A 25012-nucleotide genomic window follows, 5' to 3' on the forward strand; every position below is an offset into this window, starting at 1 on the left:
AAATTGGAATTTGAATTCATTATAATTTCAATTCATGATTCTAATTTGGAAACTCACATCGTAAAAAAAATATAGGAATTTGAGCTATTTTTTGTTAGAATCATCATTGAAATGACAAGTTTTCTCCCGGGTGTGACCCCTCAAAAAGTCAACGGCGGCTTACCTTCTGTGAGTCTGAGTGTGCGGATGCGATTCGAGAGGATGAGAGTGAGGGTGCAGGTGTGGATGAAGACTGTGAGGGGTGACATGTGACCCCCAAATATGCGTGGTCAAAGGTTAAAGGTCAAAATATGGCATGAAAACAGGCAACTGCTGTGTCTGCTACTGACTGTACACACACAAACACACACGCACACATGCACACATAATTATAGAGTGCACATATGCACAACAGACAGGGAAAGGGGAGGGGGTATAGCACAAAACAGAACATGTGGTACACAACAAAGTGGCTACGGCTCAATCCACAGTGCAACAATTAATATAGATTCAATAAAAATGCAACACAAACGTTTGAACAGTGTGACCACAAAACTTTCAAAACCATACATCTAAACATGCACTGACAGTTGAAATTCAGACTATGAGGTCAAGATGTAGCACATACTTTATTCTACAGGCATAATGTACTAATGCACAACAGAAAAAGGAAAAACTACCAATAAATCTTCAAATCTCATTAACATATGAACTGAGGATTTTAAATACACATTACATTTGTATACAAATTGTCACAAATGTACACACTAGTAGTTATGTACAGTATGATGTACTGTATGCATGGCTATTTTAATGTGTATGTACACAGGTTGACCAGATTAATGGAGAACATTCTATGTGGTATAGATATAGTACATACAGGCTGACCAGATAAGTGGAGAATTTTCTAGGTGGTATACAATGTAGCTATACAGTACATGCATGTAACAGGAAATACATTATAGCTCACTCAATCTAGAATGATTTCACCCATTCCAGAAAGTTCTGGGAAGTGCTAACATATTTGGCTGAGTGAGGCACTGTCCCTGTAGCCCAATGTGATTGGTAGTTATTCTTGGTAATGATGTTTTGTACATAGTTAGGCAGTGAGTCATCCAGGTTTCCTGGAACTTAGACTGGCTAGTAGGTTGGAGAGAGTTATAGAATGTGCTAGAAGGGGTGAATAGATAGTATATAAGCTAGAGAAATTCTGCAGTAGGCAGAGTACCCAACACCTCTGCTCTGAGAGTTACGTCACTTCTGGCTCTGAAGCGACTTGTTATAGTCAGTCCTGTGTTACCTGCTGACCTGTTATGTTTGTGGAGATAAGGCCTGGGAGACATTTTGCCTGCAGAGAATTATTGCCTACATTGGAGATAGACTCCATATTTTAATGTCAATGGACATTGCTACGGAAAAGCTGTGACGGGCTGGATTCCTAGCTGGACAATATAAAGTGAATCATCATTCAACGCATCAACTGGACGTGGTCGTCACAACATTTGGACTCTTGCACGTTTCGCCGTGGACGTATATCGTGGATTTTACCCCGGATCTACACCGTGGACTATTGTAACCTGTGCCTCTGGATTTACGTCGCAGGAATCATTCATCGGTGCATCGCGGATCATTCATTTGTGCATCGAACATCATATCTGGACACTACCAGGGAACTGTAGCGACTTTGTGATAGTTTGGATGCATGTAAGTGATCCCATTACCGATTTGTAATTGTTTCTATTGATCATTGTTGTACTGATATGACGCCGATTACCAGTCTGTACCCACAATATTACTGTTAATAAACCGCCTGAACATCAGTTGATTGTTTCTTTTGTGCGATCATTCTCAGAGTGATTTTGGTCGTAACAAAATGACTAGTGTCTGAGTATGTGTGCGTTTTTTTTTTTTAAACAGTATTTTATTGTTTCTTTTTCTGTGTTTTTTTTTTTTTTTTTTCGGAGGGGGGTGGGGGGGAGGGGCAGAAATATGCATAAAGCCCAGTGAAATATCCCTTCCTATTTGCACACCAAAACTTTGAAACATTGATACATAGTGCCCCCAAGTGAGCTGTCACTGTTACAGCATAATGTCTTGGCATCAGTGTCAACACTGACAACTACTAATTGAGGATTGGACAGATTAATACGACCGTCTTGTCGCATCAAAACTACATGCCCACACATCACAATGGTAGCAACAACGACAACAACAAAAATGCATGACATGCTAGATTAACTTCCCAGAAAAAGTTGTTGCATTGAGAGTGCCGTGACAGCAAAGGAATCTTGGTGGCACACGTCTGCAAAAGGATATTAATCAATCCTGAAATTGTTTCAAATGACGGGCCTGGTGATCGAGTGAAATGTCACCACAAAACCCCCAACTAGGAAGTTCCCCTTGAGTTGGAGAGAGATCAATTAATGACTTTCGGTTTCTATCTCTCTCGAGCCAATTAATGTCATCAATCACCTTGGCCCGGTAGGCCATGATGCTGTCTAAAAAGGCTGTCATCTCTCAAAGCATTGTTTAGCACGAAATTCAGGACAAAGGTAAGGAGGTGTGATTCGGTGCAGATGAATTTGGACTTTCGGTTTGAAGTAAATCTTTTGTGATACAAAACGGTCATCTTCTTTGAAGTTTCACGGTGACAAATCGAATATGAAAGGAGGGCTACGGGTGCGTGACAGCCTGAACTTGTTATCAGAATTACAGGCATGGAGTAGTCAGTGGGTGACACAGTGACCTTACCTCTGCCACGGTGTGGGGGCGCTTCTCGAATATGGGGCAGTGCACGGGGATGCGGAAGTCGTCTACGCCCGGCGCCGAGACGGGTCTCGCCCGGACGTGGCCTGCCTTGGTGCCGCGGACCTGACCATGGGACTGGGTCACCGAAGTCTTGAGCTCTCGGTAGCGTCGGGAATGGAACCGCACCTTTAATTATTCATTTTTGTTTGGATTGTGGAAAAAAAAAAAGAAGTACTGTACACACAATACTATATTTCACGGCAGTTCCATTTTCACAGTTTATAGAGAGTCAAGTGATATATTTGATATTAATACCAGGTGAAAATGCTGCCTCCTTTTAATATGAATAATGCTCTTCTTCTATTATGCTGCTATAGTCTCTCAATTGCAACTGCAAGTCCAGATTTACAAAATGTAATTCTTACTGAAAAATAGCAACAAAACAAAAAACAGACATATTATGAAAAAAAAATGACAAAAACAAAACAGACAAATCCTCTTCTGGATCACAATGGGTTTGGCTGAATTCTGCCTTGCATCACCTTGGCTAGTTTGTCTCACTCCTATTCCATATCCCAATTTCTATTTTTTTATTCTTTTTTTTTTAGAAAAGTAACCTAATGTCCAGAAAAGAGTTTGCTGAGGTACAATGTGGTGAATATGGGCATATGTATGAAATATCAAACGTCAGCAACATGGACAGATACCGTATGTCCGATGATTATGCTTTAATAGCCAGTCTAAGAGAAGTAAAGAGAAAGTCAGATGTGAAAACAAATAACAACTACAACTTAACTACAACAACAACGACAACAACAATCATGACAATGACAACCAAAAAAAAAAAAAAAAACCCACCAACAACAACGACAACAACAACAACAACAACAACACCCTAACAAAAAAGTCCTGTGGTACTCCCTGTGGTACTTGTCGGTACCACACAATGTACCACACACTTGTAATGTTACCACAGGAACTGTGTGGTACTGTACCACAGGCTTGTAGGGTACTCCCTGTAGTACTTGTCAGTACCACACAATGTACCACATAAATGAATGTTACCACAGGAACTGTGTGGTACTGTTTTACATGCTCATGTGGTACTCCCTGTGGTACTGGTTGGTACCACACAATGTACCACACAAATATATGTTAACACAGGAACTGTGTGGTACTCTGGGATGTACCACAGGGCAGTACCACAGGAGATTACCACAGGAAAGTTCCACAGGACAGTACCACAAGACATTATACACACAAATTGTCCTGTGGTATTTTGGGATGTATACCACACAACAGTGCCACAGGACAGTACCACATGAATTGTCCTGTGGTATTTTGGGACGTACCACAGGAGAGTACAACAGGAAAGTACCACAGGATAGTACCACAGGACAGTACCACACGACTTGTTCTGTGGTATTTTAGGACGTACCACAGGACAGTACCACAGGGCAGTTCCACAGGAAATTACTACAGGATAGTACCACAGGACAGTACCACAGGAATTGTCCTGTGGTATTTTGGGACGTACCACAGGACAGTACCACAGGATAGTACCACAGGACAGTACCTCACGACTTGCCCTGTGGTATTTTGGGACGTACCACAGGACAGTACCACAGGGCAGTACCACAGGACAGTACCACAGGACAGTACCACAGGAAAGTACCACAGGATAGTACCACAGGACAGTACCACACGACTTGTCCTGTGGTATTTTGGGACGTACCACAGGAAAGTACCACAGGATAGTACCACAGGACAGTACCACACGACTCGTCCTGTGGTATGACAGTACCACAGGGCAGTACCACAGGAAAGTACCACAGGGCAGTACCACACGACTTGTCCTGTGGTATTTTGGGACATACCACAGGACAGTACCACAGGAATTGTCCTGTGGTATTTTGGGACATACCACAGGACAGTACCACAGGACAGTACCACAGGATATTACCACAGGACAGTACCTCACGACTTGTCCTGTGGTATTTTGGGACGTACCACAGGACAGTACCACAGGGCAGTACCACAGGACAATACCACAGGGCAGTACCACAGGAAAGTACCACAGGATAGTACCACAGGACAGTACCTCACGACTTGTCCTGTGTTATTTTGGGACGTACCATAGGACAGTACCACAGGGCAGTACCACAGGACAATACCACAGGGCAGTACCACAGGACAGTACCACAGGAAAGTACCGCAGGATAGTACCACAGGACAGTACCACACGACTTTTCCTGTGGTATTTTGGGACGTACCACAGGGCAGTACCACAGGACAGTACCACAGGATAGTACCACAGGACAGTACCACACGACTTGTCCTGTGGTATTTTGGGACGTACCACAGGACAGTACCACAGGGCAGTACCACAGGGCAGTACCACAGGACAATACCACAGGAAAGTACCACAGAATAGTACCACAGGACAGTACCACACGAATTGTCCTGTGGAATTTTGGGACGTACCACAGGACAGTACGACAGGAATTCCTGTGGTAATTTTCGATGTATACCACAGGAGAGTACCACAGGAACTGTCCAAAATCCCACAGGAAATTCATAATATGGTGCTATTCCACACAGAAGTACCAAACAGCAAATTAAATTCGTAAGTACCACAGAAAAATGCTACAGGATATTCTTTTTTTTTTCTTAACATTTTATACCAGAGGACTATCACATCAGGAGAATATCAAACAGCAGTACCACACAGGAGTACCACACAGGAAAATTGTAAGGCAGAATCAACTGAAATTTATAACAAAAATACAAACAAAAAAGCACATATTAATATTCCTCAATTAATTGATAGATGAGTTATGCTATGAATTATAACAATTGATTTGCCATTACTTATCCTGTCCTATACTCCTACAGTATTACCTATTTAGTGAAAGTGCTGATGTAAAGCATGAGAAATTTCATAAGGACTTCTGTGGTACTCCTGTGGTACTCCTGTGGTACTCCTGTGGTACAAATTTTTACATAGCTCATGAATATTCATAAAAAGCGCTCTAGATTTAGAAAATACATATATGACTTAAAAAGTCAAAGTATTAATGATGGAACTTACTTTGAACTTTATGAAAGATTGTCTAATTATGTTATGTTATTCCCAATATCATAGATATTGTTATGAAAGTGTAATTTCATATCTTGATAATAAAGTATAATCGAGTTAGTAACCATGCCTTAATGCTTTGCGGATAGACGGCCATATATATATGTACAGAGAGGGTCGATGGCTACCTAGGAATAGAATATGACTATATAGATCTATTATAGGACTAGATTGGCACTTGGCCAATAGACTCTCGTTTGAGGTTATATGTTAGGAGTAGGACAGGTTATTAAGTAGGGCCATGTTTGTCCTAAAATCCATCACTCACCTATCAGAAATATTCCTTGAAATGTGGCTAAAAAGCTCCCAGATTTTTTTTTTTCGATCTATCCTGTGTGGTACTCTCCTGTGGTACCATGGAAATGCTGTGTGGTACTGCCCTGTGGTAATGCTGTGTGGTAATGATCGACCTGTGGTACTGTCCTGTGGTACTGTCCCAAAATACCACAGGACAGTTCCTGTGGTACTGTTCTGTGGTACTAGTCCTGTGGTACTGCCCTGTGGTACGTCCCAAAATACCACAGGAATTCCTGTGGTACTGCCCTGTGGTACGTCCCAAAATACCACAGGAATTCCTGTGGTACTGTTCTGTGGTACCGGTCCTGTGGTACTTTCCTGTGGTACTGCCCTGTGGTACGTCCCAAAATACCACAGGAATTCCTGTGGTACTGTCCTGTGGTATGTCTCAAAATACCACAGGACAATTCCTGTGGTACTGTCCTGTGGTACTGTCCTGTGGTACTTTCCTGTGGTACTGTCCTGTGGTACCTTCCTGTGGTAATTACCACAGGAGTACCACAGGACTTTTTCGTAAGGGTTTGTTGTTAACAACAACAACAACAACAACAACAACAATAAAACACAAAGGAATCCATTCTTCTCATTTTATCTATTCTTTCTTTTTGGAATGATCTCAAGTGAAACCACACAGATGTGATGAAATGGTATTCATTCAATAAAGGGGACTTCACAGGTTTTTTTTTTTTTCTTTCTCTGTCATTTGACAATGCTTCCCACCAAGGACTGAGCTACATGTATTTTGGCGCATGTGGATCTGAGAGGAGAGCTCACCTGAGTCTTTCTCAGGCTTGGGTCCACCGAGGACTCGCGCGGGATGCGCTTGCTGCCGAGAATCTCGTGGCCGTAGTTGCGCTCCGTCCCGATGAACTCTCGGTCCAGGTGCTCCTCCAGACGCTCGTCCCACGTGGAGAAAACCTTGTCAAAATCATCGAGCTTTTACACAGGAAGAAGAAGAAGTCATCAAATGAATGTCACAATAATACAGAGTGAATAACCTACTGTATACGCTATATATTTTGCGGGGCTTTTATTTTCGCGAATTTCGCGAGTCGGGAGCTATTCGCGAAATTAACAACACGCGAAAATATTACCTTCCAAAATGAATCCCTTGCCTTGATGATACGAACATTTCAGTACTAGTAGACCATGTCACGGCTTACCGAACAGACCATACTGGCTAAGCTTGTTTACGCACGTCCACGTCTACTTACGAATACTGTAGAGAGCCAATCCATTATCGCAAGGGGACCACTCGTCAGAAATCTAGCGCGATGGACTTAACCACTTCAAAAATGTTGAATTCTAACTTACTAGTTCACAGAGTTTGGCAAGTCTTTTTCATGCAGTGTATAACTAGTACCATTCTTATTTGCTAGTAAGTTGAAAATTCACACTTTCTTTGCCACTTCATATTTTCTCTTGTCCCCCAATCGCGAATTTAACCACTCGCGAAAATGTGTGACAGCGGCAATTCGCGAAAATTTATGTACGCGAAAATTATAGCGTATACAGTAATCAATCATCGAATATTAGCAGCACTGCAGCAGACCATTTTGTTCAAGCAATTATTGTCTTTTAATAATCAAGTCACCCATACTGTATATTTCCTGTCTTTTGTACCAAGTGTGTCTTTGAATTCTCTTTTCTTTTTCTTTTTTTTTTCATGCACAAACCAAGCTGTGAAATTTGGATGAAAATTTAGTGGGTGGAATTTAACTTTGGAACACAGAAGTTCTTTTACCTCAGAAGTTGCATGTTTATTCTACAGAGAATGTGGATTTAATTCACTACAACAATAGAACAATGGGTGGTTTTGACCAAAGAGGATTAGGCATACACATGTATGTGTTACATCTCTAGCTGATATCGAAATTCCTAATTCCTTCTCCAGTATACCTACAGGTGGGGCTCACATCCCTTCCAAGACTACAAGTCTTGGTTACTGCTGTGTGACAAATCAAACCTCAGAAAGGGGGGGGGGGGGGGGGGGGCGGATGGGAAAGGAAAAGGGAAGGGGGCTTTTAACGTCTTCTGACATCACTGGATGATTCACAGCTCAATGCTGAAAGGTCAAGAGTTCAAAAGCTTTAAAGGACAAGTTCACCCTCATATACATGTGGATTGAGATAATGCACAAATACAAGTGGGACACATCAGTGAAAATTTGAGGAAAATTGGAAAATCTGTTCAAAAGTTATGGATTTTTAAAGTTTCAGTGTAGTCACTGCTGGATGAGAAGACTACTGCAGCTGATTATGTCACATGCATAGAATAATATAAGGAAAATATATAAAGAGAATTCTACAATTTTTTTTTCTAAAAAAAGTACACATTCCCTCAACTTGTAATTGGCATATATTACGAGTAATATTACTCCCCCTGCCTTTTATGAAAGAGGCAAATCTTGTGCTTTTTTATTATGCCAGAAAAGTGAAAATATGTTGAATTTTCTTTATATTTCTTTATATTGTTCCACACATACGACATCACAAGGTGTAGTAGTCTTCGCATCCACCAACAGTTGAACTGAAACTTCAAAAATTCATAACTTTTGAACGGATTTTCTGATTTTACTCAAACTTTCATGCATGTGTTCTACTAATAATGCTGCATTCCCTCAATCCACATGTTTTACGAAGTTGGACTTGTCCTTTAAGGTGGGGGGGGGGGGGGGGGCAGAAGAGGAGACAGTTTTCTCACCAAATTAAACTGCAATAATAATACATCATTAAACCATACACTCTCACTTTATCGGTGTCGCAGTGGAAAGAGGACCAATACAGAAGAAGTGTCCCCCAACTGCCATAAAGTCTATTTACATACTAGCCTTTTTGCCCGATAACTCTAAAAAATATCAGAGTCTATCCTTGTGAATTTTCTCTGCAATGCCTCAAATTCTTAAAGCTAGAACATAATGTATGCTCACAGATACTGTACACCCAGGTTGGACTACAATGTACATACCATTTTGCAAATACAATGCTCAGTCAAGCATATGTTTTACAAATATTCCTTCATCATCATATTATCAAACCAAATACACACGATTCTCCACCTACTGGAGTGTACATGCATGCCAGAGAGGGGGTAGACAGAAGACCCACTTTTGACTTGAAGCTTGGGCTGGAATATTACAAATGTACCATACAATTCCTCTTAAAATGCATGCTTTGTGGCACTAACACGCACCCCCACTTAATTCTTCCAGCTATTCCATCACTTCAATCAAAATGTGTGCATCCTTTGCTGGCTGAGAGTTTGCAAACATTGCAAAGGCAGTCCTAAAACTTTCCTTCACACACAAAGTATAATAAAATTGTGAGGTCTATCCTGGGAGAGGGAAGCGAAACCAAGAAATGTGGTGGCGTGCAAAAGTTGGGGGCGGTGTGCAAAAGTTGGGGCGGAGCGCAAAATGTGGGGGCTGTCCCTACACCTCACCCCCCCCCCCCCCCACACACACATACACACACACACACAAAGAGATCAAGATCTGTGCGCACAAGAGAAATGACATCTACTGTATACGGCGAATATTTCGTGAGGTTTTTATTCTTGCGAGTCGGGTGCTGTTCGCGAAATTAAAGACACACGAAAATGATGACTCTGATCCTGATATGAATGTGACACACACGTAATTTCTCCGTTCAGTACAGTACTCCATGATCACGAATTGAAATCGTCGGGGAGTCCTGAATCGCGAATATTTAGACTATTATATCCCGTATACAGTAATCCAACTGATAAAATGGTTCACCCCCCTCCCCCCAGGTGAAACACAATGTGAACAAGGTATGTGTCAAAGATGCAACTCAATGGTTGGCGGTGGGGGAATGTACAGTATGTCCCGTCCCCCCCCCCCAAAAAAAAAAAAAAAAAAAAAAAAAAATACAATCATATTTTCGCATTGATAACTCCCAATATGACCAAACTGTCCAAATGCTACTTCAGGGTCTTAAAATATAACATCTTAGCTCTATTTTCCAGCAAACCCCATTCAATTTGGTTAAGCAGTCAGAGAGAAATGTGGATTGTTGTAAAGCATGTCATGAGTCTGATTCTTTCAAGTTTAGCACTTGGATGCTCTTTGAACTGCATATCAATATGTGAACACAATGGACAGAACTTGGAGGGAAGAGATTCCTGATATGCTCTATAAAATTCCCCATTTCTCTTTGACCACTGAAGCAAATCAAATGGGGTTTTCTGTAAGATGAGGGCAATGAGTTATATTTTCATACCCTGAAATTGTGTTTGGATTGATTCATCATTTTTAAAGTTATCATTGAGGAGGGTCCCGTTGTAATTTTTTTTTTTTTGACATACAGTACATGTATGCTCTTTTTACACGATGCAAATTCATTCGTAAATTGTCTTACCTCGAACAGCTTCCTCCAAGTCTTGTCAAGGGGTCCACATTTGGTTTCGGGCAGTACAACGTCTTTGGTGAGAAAGCACCTGGACAGAGGTCAAAGTTCACCAATTATACAGAGAAAAATTGAGTGTTGCCAATTCAAAGATGATGAGAAGCTAATTTCATCAGGATCAAAATCATCAAAATTTCACCATGACTTGACAAAAGTCAATTAAAGGAGAGTAGAGTAATCACTCCTGTTTGCGGCAGGGTGCCCGTTTGTGACAGGGGCAGTTTCATTCATCACTAAACAGCTAATGAACATCATGTGTGCTTAGTCCCACTTTAGAACACAAGCAGGAGTTACACGGAAGTGTCATGGGAAGTGACACCTGATTTTATCGCTGAATGAAAAGGCCTCTGCCATAAATAGGCACCCTGTACAAGGCCTGCTGCAATTAGAAATAGGGTTATTTACTGTAAAACGAGGAATATTCGCGTGCATTTTAATTTCGCGAATTTCGCGAGCGCAAAGATTCGCAAAATTAAAATGCACGCGAAAGTTCTTTTGTACACTATATGCACTGAATGCCAGTGGAAGTCTGCAAAAATTTCATGCCGCAAAAAAGGCCATCGGCTCCAATTCGCGAAAAATTCATGCCACGAATATATCATGTTTTACAGTACCCTATGTATCCTGGAGGAAGTATTTCTGATACAAGAAAACAGCACTCAAAATATGATTGGAGCTTGAGCACAACTGGACTAACATGGCAAGACTATACCACAATCTGATCATCACTGAGTCCTCCAACATGGTGTAGTGTGGTTAATGTGATATTTCACATTCATTTTTTTTTTTTTTGCATGAAATGTCACTGAAGCCATACTTCTTTAACCCACATTTTGTGAATGACTGTCTAGGACACCATGCAATATGTAATCATTAATCTGCCATGACAGACAACGAGGGTCCTATTCATTTCCAAGACACATAAAAAAACCTATCCAGATTAGAAATGGATTCAACATGCTCAAATACATGAGACATCTTCTTAAACTTAGGAAACATCCCACTTCAATTAGTGAAATCTTGAGTTTAATCTCCAGAACAAGATCATGTTATGTGACAAACTGGCATTGAAATTTCTGTGACATTCTTGACACCTGCTGTGAATTTCATGAATTGCATTCCAACTAATATTCTCTTGGCAATACACAAACAGGAAAATGCCATTATAATGAGTTGGCTTTTAAAAATACAAGGTACTGCTTTGAATGAGGTAAATTCGGCGGTCTCAATTTCCCATTTCTGTATATAGCTGGTCTCTTTACAGAACGTTTATGATGAGATATCTACACTATATAACAAGGTAATTTCGATGGTTTGTTCGTTTTTCATTTTCCATCTGAGAAGATGGCTGGATAGCCCATATTCAGCTATGCTAAGCAGGTCTTCCGTGGGGTCCAGTTGAATGTGAGGCAGGACCACTTGACCGGGTTAAACACCCTGCTCTTTGCGATGAGTGAATGAAGCGGGATCTTTTATGGTCCTGGTATGAGTTCACTACAACAGGCTTTTCCTGTATACTCCTTTGACTGAGGCCCCACAGTTCAGTTAAGAACTCGGGATTAAATACACGAGCATTACGCATTTCTTCCCTCAATCATGCAAGGGCGAATATGTCAAGCAAATGCATTGCGGGTAACTTACAAGACGATGAGGTCCAGGAACTCGTAGAACTGTATGCGTCCAGGTTCGTCCAACCTCTCCTCCATGTGTTTGACCCTGTGCATCAATTTGAGGGGTGCAATGGTGCGCCCACATAGCTGCAAGGAAGTTGCCAGACAAGTATTGATGCTTGATGAGCTGATTTCATATGCTAAGCTGCATCACACTACATTATTCACATACGAGACAATTGCACACTTATTTCATATTTCTTCCATCATACACACCATTTCAGCAGAACATGCCCCTCTTCTTCATTTATCCTTTATTCATTTTGATTTTCATACATTCTTTTATTAGTTTGTGGCTTTCTTGTTTCGTTTGTGTGAGTTTGTCAATTCCACACATTGATTCCTAATAAAATTGCTTATTTCCAGTTAGCATGTTAGACCTTGATTCATTTTTATTTTCAAGCATTATTTTATTAGAATGTGGCTTGCTTGAGTGTGTTACTTTACTAAGTTCCAGTTTTCATGTTTCATCTTTAACCTGTTGAGGACGAGTCCTGAGTATACTCGGGCAGTTGCCTATGGCAAACGCCTGTGGTAGCAGAATCAGTCCATCCTCAATGGGTTAATCATTTTGATTTTGATACAATGACTCAGAAGCTGACCCTAAACATGATCTTTCAGTTGCCAAATCTTTATATCCATATGCCTTTTCCCTCATCTGTAATCACTTCTCCGCCCCCAATTGCAAACTGGACTCTCCCTCACTACCATTGAAAGAAATGGACTGGAATAGTCCATTACAAGGCAAAAGAGGGGAGTGGCCATAATGTTACCTTCAGGGTCCTCATGAGGGTGTGCTTGTCAATGATCATTCCTTTGATGTCTCCAGCCTCATACACCTGGAAGGCCACCCGCACGTCATTCAGCTCATCAAACCTGTACAGGGTGAATGGTGATTGGTTGAGAGGGGGGTGTGACCGTGTTAAAGAGGGGAAACAGTTCATGAATATTCATGTCCAGGTCTACCATCTCTGGAATCACAGGTACGATGTCATTGTTGCAATTTTTGCCAGTCAGTGCAGCGGTTATGCCAAACTTTTCACTTGACTTTGCTTTGCAATACGGCACGTTTCAACAAAGTACAATTCATTGATAAGAAGAAGAAGAAGAAAAGATGTGAATTTAGACTGTGTCTTTCATAAGCTAAACTTTCTAAATTTGTAGTGGTAAAAACTGTTGAAAACTAACATCTAGCTCTTCATGTAATAAGTGCACAGATATTACATACAGTGACTGCCCTCAGTCGACGGCACACTATCCACTAATACCAATGAATACCACCCATGTCCACTAAAAATTCACACAGCAGATGCAGCTGTGCTTGTGCTTGAGCAGAATTCATGTATAATGCTACAATAATAATATTATCAGGGTGGTCCACAACTTAAAATTTGAGCATGATGGAAGCTCAGAATCTGAGAATATTGCAGAAATTGTATGTGCATGGAGCGTACATCATGAGCACGTAGTATTAGCAATACTCTCTTTGTGCTGCTTACATTCAATGTTCTCTCTCACGTTTTGCACACAAATATCTATGTACCCGGTAGTATGATATTTATTCTTGTACCTGAGCTGCTCTACTTTCATCAGTTCACGTTGGGGTAATCTTAGTACTGCATTAAATGTGCACTTGCAAATTTGGCCTTGAGTGTGACCCTTGACCTCAGACAGTGTGACAAGTCTGTAGACCTCAGACACATCAAACCAAGGAAAACCTTGATGGATAGATCAGTTGTAATTAATAGCAGCACAAAGTTCAGATGATTTCATTCATTACTGTTCACTATGGGAATTTGTTGTTGGTGTTTTTGTTGTTTTTTGTTGTTGTTTTTTTAAGTTTTCAGAGGTCGTTTGCAACCTCTAGCAGTCATCACACCTTTCCCACAAATCACACAATTGAGCTTTTCTATCCTATAATAATTGTCTGGTATGCAATCAACATGAAAAATATGAAAGATAAACTACAATCTACATCCTTCGATGGCTAATAAAGACTGGTTGTCATCCACAGTACAAGCTACAAAATGAAACAAACAATCACATTTCAGTTAAAGTTTTGAGACATACGTGAGGAATTTGTGGTTGAGGAGGTTCATGCTCTTTCGCAGGACGTTGATGTTGTAGTCCGCCGTGTGCATGTTGACGGAGAGGTGGAGAGCCTCGTTGAAATACTTTAGGTCTATCAGCTTCAGCATCTCCTGTTTGTTTACAAAATACAATGTAGATGTAGTCGTAATCATAGTAACTACTTGTATTATTATTACCTTCAGCCAAACAAAACATCATAATTACAGTTATGTATTAATACATTCAGATGGAAATGGCATAGTTGACATGTAGTATGTATGATATGGTAAGGGTAGCAATGCATGACATAGGGCGTATAAAAGTAGGCCTACATGTAATTATTTTTACCCTTAGGCATGTGAGCCCTTACGCCATGCATTCACGCAAATGCAACGTATGTACCATACATTGTACATTGCAAATATACAAATATGAATATCATCACAACCATTAGCATAAGTATCAATGTAATCACAATCACAATCACAATCACAATTGCAATTGACACTGTGATAACATTCATGATTATAAAGATAATACTGTACGAGCTGAAATTTTTGCGTACAGATATTTTCGCGAATTGCTACTTGGAGGACATTTCGTGTGTTAATTTCGCGGGTGCGAGGGTCTAACTGAACTTACTTATTTGCGCGTTGTTATTTTTGCATGTTGTTGTTTTTGCGATTCAAAGGCGATTCGCAAAATTTGCAAAAATAAAACCACCGCGAAAATTTCAGCTCGTACAGTAAGAAACACAACTGTGAACCATAAAAAAAAAATCATAGTCAGAACCACGATTATAATCACACTTGCAATCACAATCATGGCAATGTGCTCAAGTGACTTCAAACAATCAAACAACATCTTAAAATATTCTATGAGTAAGGTTATCACCAGATAAAGAAAAATAGATATTTTTTTTCAATGATAATACACTTGATACATTAACAAGAAATAGTTTTGAAAATATCATTGAAATTACTATTAATTTTCATCATTTCCTTTGCATTTCAGCAGCTTTAATTTCAATATCTCAAATTGATAAAAATGGATACAATATCTGTATATTTATGCATTTAAACTCTTTATATACATCAAGACACCCTCTTTTACAGTAAACTTGCCATGGAAGAGAAAAAGGCACAAGGAAATGAAAAAAAAAGAACATAAGATAGATGATCAAGAAAGAGAGGAAAGTGAAGAAGAAAGAGAAGAATAAAAATGAAAAAAAGCAGTAATGGTCTCTCTCTTTTCACTCTGTTCAAGTGCTCATCCCTTTTGACTTCGAGTTTGAGCTGGATGTTTGATAACAGGGCATTGCTTCACTCACCCGATAGCTGACGCCATCTTTCCTGATCATGTGATCCGCTGGAATGCATCTTCGAAGCGTCCCATTAGGATACTATGGAAGCAGAGGCAACAGAAAAGAAGTGTTTGTGATGAGCGCGATATTGTGAAGAAGACTAAAACCGTAAAACCGTCAAAAGATACACAAATACTATTTTGTGAAATTTGCACATATGGTAACATGTATTTGTTGATATATCATCTAATTAGTGGAACATGGAAACATGAAGACCAGAGAATGAAAGACACATTATACAGTACCCTCTGCCTTTCAGGCAAAAAAATCATGAGCAGAACTGATCGAAATTGGACTTCAAAATATCTTGTTTTTACATGAATATCAAATGAAAACAAAACACAACCACACTACAATCACTGAAATGCATTTATACAGAGCTATGGACACAATTACATTTAAGCTTCATCATGCCAATCCATGGCATAGAATTCTTTTTTGTTTTCTTTTGATTGCTATTTTGTGAGAATACAAGATCATATTCACAAAGATTCAAGACTTAACTAATCACTGCTCCTTTTCTTTATCCCCTATATTAGCAATTGCATCTGTACTGAGCTAAACGGACCAATTGATCTGTTTGGTTTACTTGTTACCCTTCATAGCAGTCATCTACTAAATTGTTGGTGCAGAATAGATTGCTTTATGTGCCTCAAAATGTTACCCTACAGAATGCAAAGGATACTTCACTGTAGACGCGGTCAGACTGGCAAAAGATCGCGAAGTTTAAGATCGCGATCTTTAAGATCTCGAAGTTTTGCCAGTGTGACCGCAAACTTCCCGCGAAACTTCTCAATCTGTTTGCGGGCGGTGTCTCCGAAGCGCGAGGCCATTGTCATGTACAGATGTGCATTGTTACCTCACAATCACTAGCCATCGGACGGCGCAATCTTCCTTGCACGCGTACCAATGGCCCAAACTAAGCGATCTTAAACTTCTTGATCTTTTGCCAGTCTGACCGCGCCTAATGATGAGTTCAATAAATCTGCATCACACTTACCCCAAGAGCACTGGTGAGACAGCTGTGTAAAAAAAACCCAAAAAACAGTCATAGAGATATCATTCTGTTTGTTACAGAAGAAATTTTTGCAGGCACAATAACACATTATGTTGGTGTAATCTTGATGTTTATTGACAGCACACATCAAAAAATATAATCACAATCCAAGAAATCTATAAGATAAAGATTTACTGCAAGCATTCACGATTCCATTCTGTAGCGATTCAATATTTTCAAGAATGCCAAGAATGAAATTTATATGAGACCACATCTTTTCTGCATTATTTTTCACCGAGTCAAATTTACTAAAATAATAACCTTTTGCTCTCGATTTGGATCAAGATGAAAACATACTTACAATTATGTGGCCCTCACAAAGACATCTAGACAATCATCAGAATGTACAGCCTACTGCTACAGGTTGTGTTGTAATACTGTAGACACATGACACACATTACATTTAGCACAACAAATTTAATATTTCACATATATATCATCTACACTGTCTAGTCTAGCTTAGTACAGATCTAGTATTTAGGCTAGGCCTACGCGCCCCCTAGGCCTATGACTAGATCTATTCATGCCAGGTAGAATTTTAGATCTAGACCCGAGTCTAACCGTTTAAGATGGACAAGGTGGACTGTACTGAATAGGAAGAAGAAGATCTAACACATTAGAGAAAAGAGTCTAGGCCTAGATGAGTAAATTTAGATTCTAACGTTAGATCTAGAAATCAAGAATTAGAAATCTATTCCATCTGAGATTCTACAATTGTAAATTCGGATTTAATATTAAAATCACAAGATATTTCGTTTTTGAAATGATCGGATATCAGGACATAGAGTTTCTAGCCCATGAGCTGAATAGTGAAGTATTATTATATTTATATTATTAATTTATCAAGCATAACATTTGTGTGAGTGATAACACTGATACATGATATCTAGCTGTTAACATTAAACTTTTCGTTAGATGGTCTACTTTTATTGCAGCCACTGTACTGGATAAGATGCACTAGATCGGGTAGGTAGACCTAGTCAACGTCTCTGGATTGATGTTAAGTCAACATTGAACATGTCAAACTGTCAACATAGTCAACACTGTCATTGGTCAATACTTTTCTGAATTAAAATTTTACAAGAGGAAGAGATTCAATTCAATTGTTGTATTGTACGCCATCGAGCCATCGTCCATCGAGGCAGGAAGAGATTCCGATTGTGTTTGCAATTTACTTTTGAAAATGGACAGCTAACAGGAGCCTCCATTAAATTTACTAGACTAGTCTATACATCCTAATCATCTTTTATTGTCTATACATCGTCTAGAAGGTTCCTACAGCGCTAGACAGCAGCCAGTGAGCGTTCAAAGGATACGGGACACGGACAAAACATAACATACACTCGACTTGCATGAACTACCCACACACCAAATGTAGCATATGGGACTACAGTACGTGTACGACCAGCGTTATGAAAGAGATGACGAACGCAACTTGGTCCATTTTCCACGGACAAATGCAGAAAGAACTTACCTAAGTTCCTCCCAGGTGAAGAATTTGCTTGTATGAGGATACTTAAGATGCATACTTTCGGGATATCAACAAGATGCACTTTCGAGAATTTGCGAATGTGGAAATTGTGAGAGATTACTGCAGGCAGCCATGTTGTTTGTCAACGGTACCTTGGTTGCGGCTTTTAACCCCCCCCCCCCCCCCCCTCTCCACACAGTCTCTCCACCCCCTGGCCCTCCCCGCGCGCCCCACGGTCCCCACTCTGATCCATCCAGCAAAATGATTATCAATTGATATGTTATTCATCATGGTCCACCGATAATTTTCTTACATTGATATACTTTATAAACATGTGTTATGACTTTTGAATTGTTCTTATTTACATAGTAAATTGTAGAAAGCAATTCCTCTTGTAATAAATTTCAAATGGACAGGGATAACAAGATGTCATCAAGTCGAGGTTGCGGTTTCGATATCGATATACCGATCGATATGTCTGGTCGGATCGCCCTGACCGTTTTGGCCGCGCCCTTTATCTTGGCAAAACGTTAATATGCATGAGGCCTGCCATATAAAACACAACAACTCTCCTGCCAAATATAGGTTGAGGGCGTGTCCTGTCCAAATATGGCTTGGCCTACGTGAGTTACGTGCAAGTGCACATGGCCAAAAAGACATGAGGACAATCGTGGCAGGGCGATTAGACCAATGTCAAGTGCGTTCCGTACCGAAGTTCACGAGCAATGTACATTTCACTTGGGCACCATATCGCTACTTAATTCCATTCACACGCAATTTCTCCAGCGATGATTGTGCGACGGTGAATATTATCAGGCATGCCGCATCTGCCACCTTTGGGAGCTGGTACAGTATGATACTGAAATCCTAGCTGACGACGAACCCATTTGTAATACGTTTATGCATCACTGATTTCTTCTTATCTTCGATACCCGTGAATGATCTCAGCATGTTAATGGCTCTTGACGGTAAGTGATGTCGTGGGCTAGCTCCTCGAAAGAAAGACAAAAATAATCTTTCTTCTTAACGATAATGTGCACGCCATTATTGCAAAAACACGTGGATGGGGGTGTTTTGATATGAATGAATGGTTTCCATATTGCGGGCCCTGAATGCGATTGCATGTAATCTATTGTAGAACATATATCTAGATTTAGGTTTTGAATCGAGAGATGTCCACCCATCATAGCAGCGACTGTCCAGCGAGGGGACCGTCCGCCCCGTTTTGCGCTGATCTCGATGCCAGGATGCCCAGCGGTCAACGACAACGGGATTATGAAAGAGACTCGAGATAATCGATTTTTATCATAATGTCTTTGTCCCGACCAAACGTTTCGTGAGTTGTAACACCTGGATACGAATGTTTGATATTCAAATGTCTTCGATACAATATGTCACATGTGCCACTGTGGACAGTTAGCATGTCCTATATAGCCTCGGGCCTACGTGTCGAAAAGTGATAAACTGCATGGAGGCCAGCTGCTATCAATCGTGATCATATGCTACATAATTATGGACAGTTTTCAGTTCAATTCAATTCAATTCAATTCAATTCAAAATGAGTTTTGGTGTTAGCTTGGTTCGGAAATATCTGCGAATATCGCATAAGATCTCATTATCAGCTGTAACGTTAGAGTAGTCGGATGATTCATTCTCCGAAGTTGGCACATGATGTACCCTGCATCACGTGTTCATACTGATTTTTGATAGCATATAAATTGTTCTAATTTACAGTACTCGGTTTTTCACAATAGTCTTATTTTTCGGGGGGGGGGGCTTCAGGCAGTGGTTGTCTCTATTAACAAAAGCGAATTGAGTTTTTGTGTTGTTTTTGTTTTTATGTTTTCATGAAAATTGTAACTTCGTGTTTATGTTGGCATTAAAAAAAAATACAATCGAGCTGACAAAGCCGAAGATGTTTCATTATGAATAAAAACCTACCCAGGGTGGATCCCGGAATTCCATAAAGAGAGGGCGCCTTTACAAAATCGGGGGGGGGGGGGGGGCGCACGCGACCCCCATTTTTTTTCTTTTTTTTTTTCTTGTTTTGCTCCCTGTGCGCTCCCCCTGGATCCGCCACTGCTACCACTTTAAGGGTACAAAGGCATGTTGATTTGTGTTGATTCATGATACCCTCAACATCACTTTTGCGGTGAAACGACTATCTCATAGATACATTCCATATATTTTTTCCCCCTATTTTTCTTCAAATTACTTGATTCGCATCAACGCTGACAACGCATCAACCCATTTCTGCGGTAACCCAGTTCGCGGGAAGGTTGCGGCTGTGCGGCAACCTTTGGCAACCTTCCCGCTGTGGACTAGCTAAAAGGTTGAAGTGAATCCACGGCAACCTTTTCGCTTTCCTAATAGGGCAATAACAGGGCTGCCAACACTGGAAACTATAGTTGAGAGTGAGACTCCCATAGGCCAATGCTATAATTTAGGAGTCAAAATGAGTGAGATCAATAGAAATGCATGCAAATGAAATAAAATTTTAGAGTGAGAAAGGACCAAAATGAGTGAGTCTCACTCAATGAGTGAGAGTTGGCGGCCCTGCATTAAGCCTACTCTTAGCAGTATGTGGCCCTATCTTTGATACTCGACTCATTGATATGTTCTGTGCATCGATCGACTTGTGAACCACGGGGTTAAAGGGGCTCTTATATCCCCCTCCCCATTGGTTGGCGTGACTGCAGGACTTGCCTCACTAACCTTGGTAAAGCTGTCAATTTCTTTTGCTCACTTGCTCATCACTTGCTCTCTTTAAAGTGTCTACTGCATCTTTACTCCAAAAGTCACGATTCAGCACCAGCAGAGACGATCTACCATGAAAAGAGAAAACCTAGAGCTGATTCTTTATTTTTTTATTTTATTTATTCAATCTCCACTCATGGGATGGATTGCCCTGGTCAGCTAAAAGCTGGTTTTCACAGGGGTCCAACCTCCGTAGGTGACAGATTCAAGAATAGTCAGACGTCTTTCTTGACTTTGCGCAACGCCTCAGTCAGTACTGTCAGTTTAGTCAGTGACGTCACGGTAATGTGAGCAAGAAGGTGTGTTGGATAACCAACTAACATTCATATTTTCATAATTCGTTAATAAGGCTTACTTGCCTTATTAACTTTACAATCTTCCTCCTTTTCAACTGACTGAATGCCTTTCATTTTTGGTTAACACTCGGCGTTTCTAAACCGTCGGCGCTTCTGAACATTATATCAATGTGCTACATATTATGTTTCTCCTATTACAGCCCTCATATAAGACGTTTTAAAATAGTCCCTGATCAAGAAAATATTGATGATGGCAATGTCACTTTGACTTTTATCTTCCCTTAAGTTTCTTTTTGAGTTAACATTCTTGAACCGTCATCTCCCCTACCCTAACATCCATCCAAAGACCAATCTGATAACTGTAACCCGATTTCAAACCGACACTTCTTAATCACGACCATGTTTAATACTGTAACTCTAAATATAAGTTTTGTATTATACTACTAACATGAATAATATTATGACGTGATCGCATGCGCTGATAGCCATCGACAAAATATGTATGCTTAAGTTTGATCTTCCCATGCTTTGATTCTCGCTTTGGAATCATTTCACATGACAACCAAGGAAAAAAGAATAAAGTAATAACAATCCATCTCAACGTGACCACTTAATAGCTGGAAGTCTTGGCAGAAAGAATTGACAAGGAGGATGAAACAGAAAAAAAAAACACATTGTGACTGTGCCACTCATACAACAAATAAGGCACAACTGTTGTCAAAGGATTCGAACCGACGACCTCAAAATTGAAATTTAGTGTCATGTGACATCAATGCGCCAAACCAGCATAATCATGTAAGTTTAAAATATATTCCTTTAGTTCCCATGACCCTCTTTAGACGTGCTCTGCATACATTGAATGACATCACCATGTCAATTCCAAACCCATCAGGTCCGTAAACATAACGTTCCTAGCGATTTGTTAAAGTCCTGTATCTAATTTCATCCTGATACTACATGTATATATTCAATAACTCTTTCTTTTCGGAAACTAAAATAAAGTAAAAACAATGTTGTTCATTGAAGTCATAACTTGTTCATATTCAATTCATTTCCATTCCATACATTGTCTTCAAAACCCTCTTAAAGTGTTCATGTTATGATTCGTAAATCAATAATCAAACTTTAAAAGATCAAAGCTTCTGTTGTTCTCAGAGTGGCAATGTTTGACTAATTCCTTCTGATTTTGTGTAGATTCAGTTAATTTCAAATCTTTTTCTCCAACATCACGTACATACACCATTTTGTATTTTTAAACGCAATAATTGCCAGCCAAATGTGTGTGATACAAAATATACGACAATTTGATATATTAGACATTTTACCAGTCCCATCTAATTTTTCTGCAAACATACAAAGACATTAAATTCAGAGGTGTCAATTTGACGATAACAAGATGATAAGTTCTGCCGCAAGATTCGCCTGGGCTCGATAGGATGACCAAGGAGGTTACATGGTGCTCCAGCTGATGGCTATACATTGTACAATATTCAATCATGCTGTCAATTTTCTATAGGGTTACAAAAAAGGACTCCGACACCAATGATCCACATGTGCAATTTGTACCACCGTCCTTCTGAGTATAGCCTGAAGATTCATTTTGAACCGTAACATAATGTCGGATATATTTTACTCGTTTATTGATTTAATAATTGAATGAAATGAAGTTTCAAATGAAGATAAAACATAAAAGCGCAAATCAATCCCGTCTCGAAATAATTGTAGGTGAAAAAGTGTAAATGTGAGCTGTATGTTGTGAAAGTGTTTGAAACTGTATCCTCCTGGAAAGCCGATTTTATAACTTTTCCGCATAATTCCGACAGGTAAATCTGAGATGGTAATCTTCAAATACAGATATTTAAAGATCAGTATTTTTTTATTAGTGCCCGCCAAACATGCCCAGTCGAGTAATTTTGATTTTTTTTTGTTCTTTATCATCTTTGCGCAATTTCTACTCGCGCATCCCCATTCCTTTACCATCATCTAGACCATTATGTATATCGTGAATCTTATGTGGTGATGGCAAAATGTATTGTTACCATCATCCAGACGTACATCTCCCTTGCCTCAGAGAGTGTCTGGTCATTCTGCAACACGTGTGACATTAACAACCAATTCTCTTCCTATCTAATAATGAGGCAGATTCACTTTGGCACAGACTTCAAGTATTTTTGAGTAGCGACTTCGAAAAAGAGTTCAAAAGGGAATAAGACATGTCAGTTGTGCCTCCATCTCTTGAACCTCCTCTTTAAGGGTTAATTCAGGTATTGAGGTGATCAACATCCTCGACTATATACTGCATAAAACGTCGCTATGATTATTTTGAAAAAGTGGTCCTATAATAGGTGGATGAGATGCAATGGGTAGTGTTCGTTATTCCGGAGGTTCGTTAATCCGAAACGCAAATAAGGTTCTCGTTAGTCCGAAAATGAAAAGAAGGTTTGTATTTAAACGAATCTTTGGAATTATACCAATCCTATTTGTTTTCGGATTAACGAACCCTATTCGGAATTCGAACCCCCTTTTATATCATTTCGGATGAACGAACCTTCGGAATAATCAATATGACGAACCTTATTTCATTTTCGGATTAGGGAATCTTCTGAAAAACAAACGGTAACAATCCATGCTGCACGAGATATAGGCTGAATTCATGTGTAATCTTAGATCTGTTTTTTGTTTGTTTTTTTAATGGCGCGCTAAAGCGTATTTCGTATTATTATTTTGCACACCACACACATACACGCACTCACACACAAAATGTATCCCTCGCGGCCATTCATATTTTGTTGCAAATTTTTATGATAATTGTAAAGAAAACGATGAATCAAATCAAATTCAAATCGGCTCCGTTTTGAGGGCGGATTTGTATTTTCTTTGCATCATAAGTAATCTCAACTGAAGATCTTTTATGATGTATGAAACGAAGATTAAACTTAAAACACATAAGGATTGCAAAATTTGACTATTTAATGGAACAGAGACAATGCATTGCCAAGCTTACAGACTCCAGTTGAGTGTATACAATAGAGCCCTCCAGAATTTAAGTAAACTGTTCTAAGTTGATGAGCACCTTGTAATAGAAACGTTTAAGGATATATCTACCTTTTTTTTGGGGGGGGGGGCGTGCTGACGGATATGACTGTTTTATCATTGTTTATTATATCATTATATCCTAACAAAGCTTTTATTTTGTGGGTATCTTCTATTCTAAACGTACGAGACCGGTCGAGCAAAGTATCTTCAACGCAATGAGGCAACTTGAAGGACACGAATAGCTTCAACTAACGGGATCGTGGTGTTAGCAGAGTTTTCGGGTTTCAAGTTCCACCTTAAAAAAGAAAAAGAAAAGGAAGGCGATCCATGGCGCGTGCCCTATATTGTCTTTCATGCATTAAATTGTCTTTGATTATTGTATCGTCCAATCGTGTTGCCCATCACAGATGGTGTAGTCTGTGCTGTAGACCCCGCTTCCTCTCTCCGCTGGCATCGTGGGTGGGCTTGTATAGGAGCACGTCGTCGCTGGCATTTATCCGGGCCATAACGGTTCATGTTACAAATATCAACCTGAAAGTAATATATCATCGGATGATCGTCGTCTCATACATGGGTCGATGGGATCTGGTCATGTTATAGACGCCGGAAAGTTCGAAAAGAATGAAAGCCCAGAAAAGTATTCGGGTTTCTGCGAGCGAGTGCATCGTGTTTTCTGCTAAACTCGATGGTAATCTTTGGCAA

General features: G+C 39.9%; 1 protein-coding gene across 1 annotated transcript in view; it reads right to left on the bottom strand.

The window, feature by feature from the left end:
* Positions 1–18316, bottom strand: part of LOC139741320 (uncharacterized) — a 34441-nt gene extending 16125 nt beyond the window's left edge. The window contains exons 1-9 of the mRNA XM_071651906.1: positions 18225–18316; positions 16694–16715; positions 15661–15732; positions 14331–14461; positions 13034–13136; positions 12232–12347; positions 10543–10621; positions 6938–7099; positions 2731–2913 (exon numbers count right to left, since the gene is read on the bottom strand). Coding sequence (XP_071508007.1) covers positions 2731–2913; positions 6938–7099; positions 10543–10621; positions 12232–12347; positions 13034–13136; positions 14331–14461; positions 15661–15732; positions 16694–16715; positions 18225–18277 — 921 coding nt within the window. The 5' untranslated portion in view covers positions 18278–18316. The remainder of the gene's footprint in view (positions 1–2730; positions 2914–6937; positions 7100–10542; positions 10622–12231; positions 12348–13033; positions 13137–14330; positions 14462–15660; positions 15733–16693; positions 16716–18224) is intronic.
* Positions 18317–25012: the final 6696 nt, after the last annotated feature.

The sequence above is a fragment of the Diadema antillarum genome, unplaced genomic scaffold, assembly GCF_040938485.1.
Source record: "Diadema antillarum isolate AM-2024a unplaced genomic scaffold, OU_Dant_1.0 seq00000920_RagTag, whole genome shotgun sequence".
In the NCBI taxonomy this organism is placed as follows: Eukaryota; Metazoa; Echinodermata; class Echinoidea; order Diadematoida; family Diadematidae; genus Diadema; species Diadema antillarum.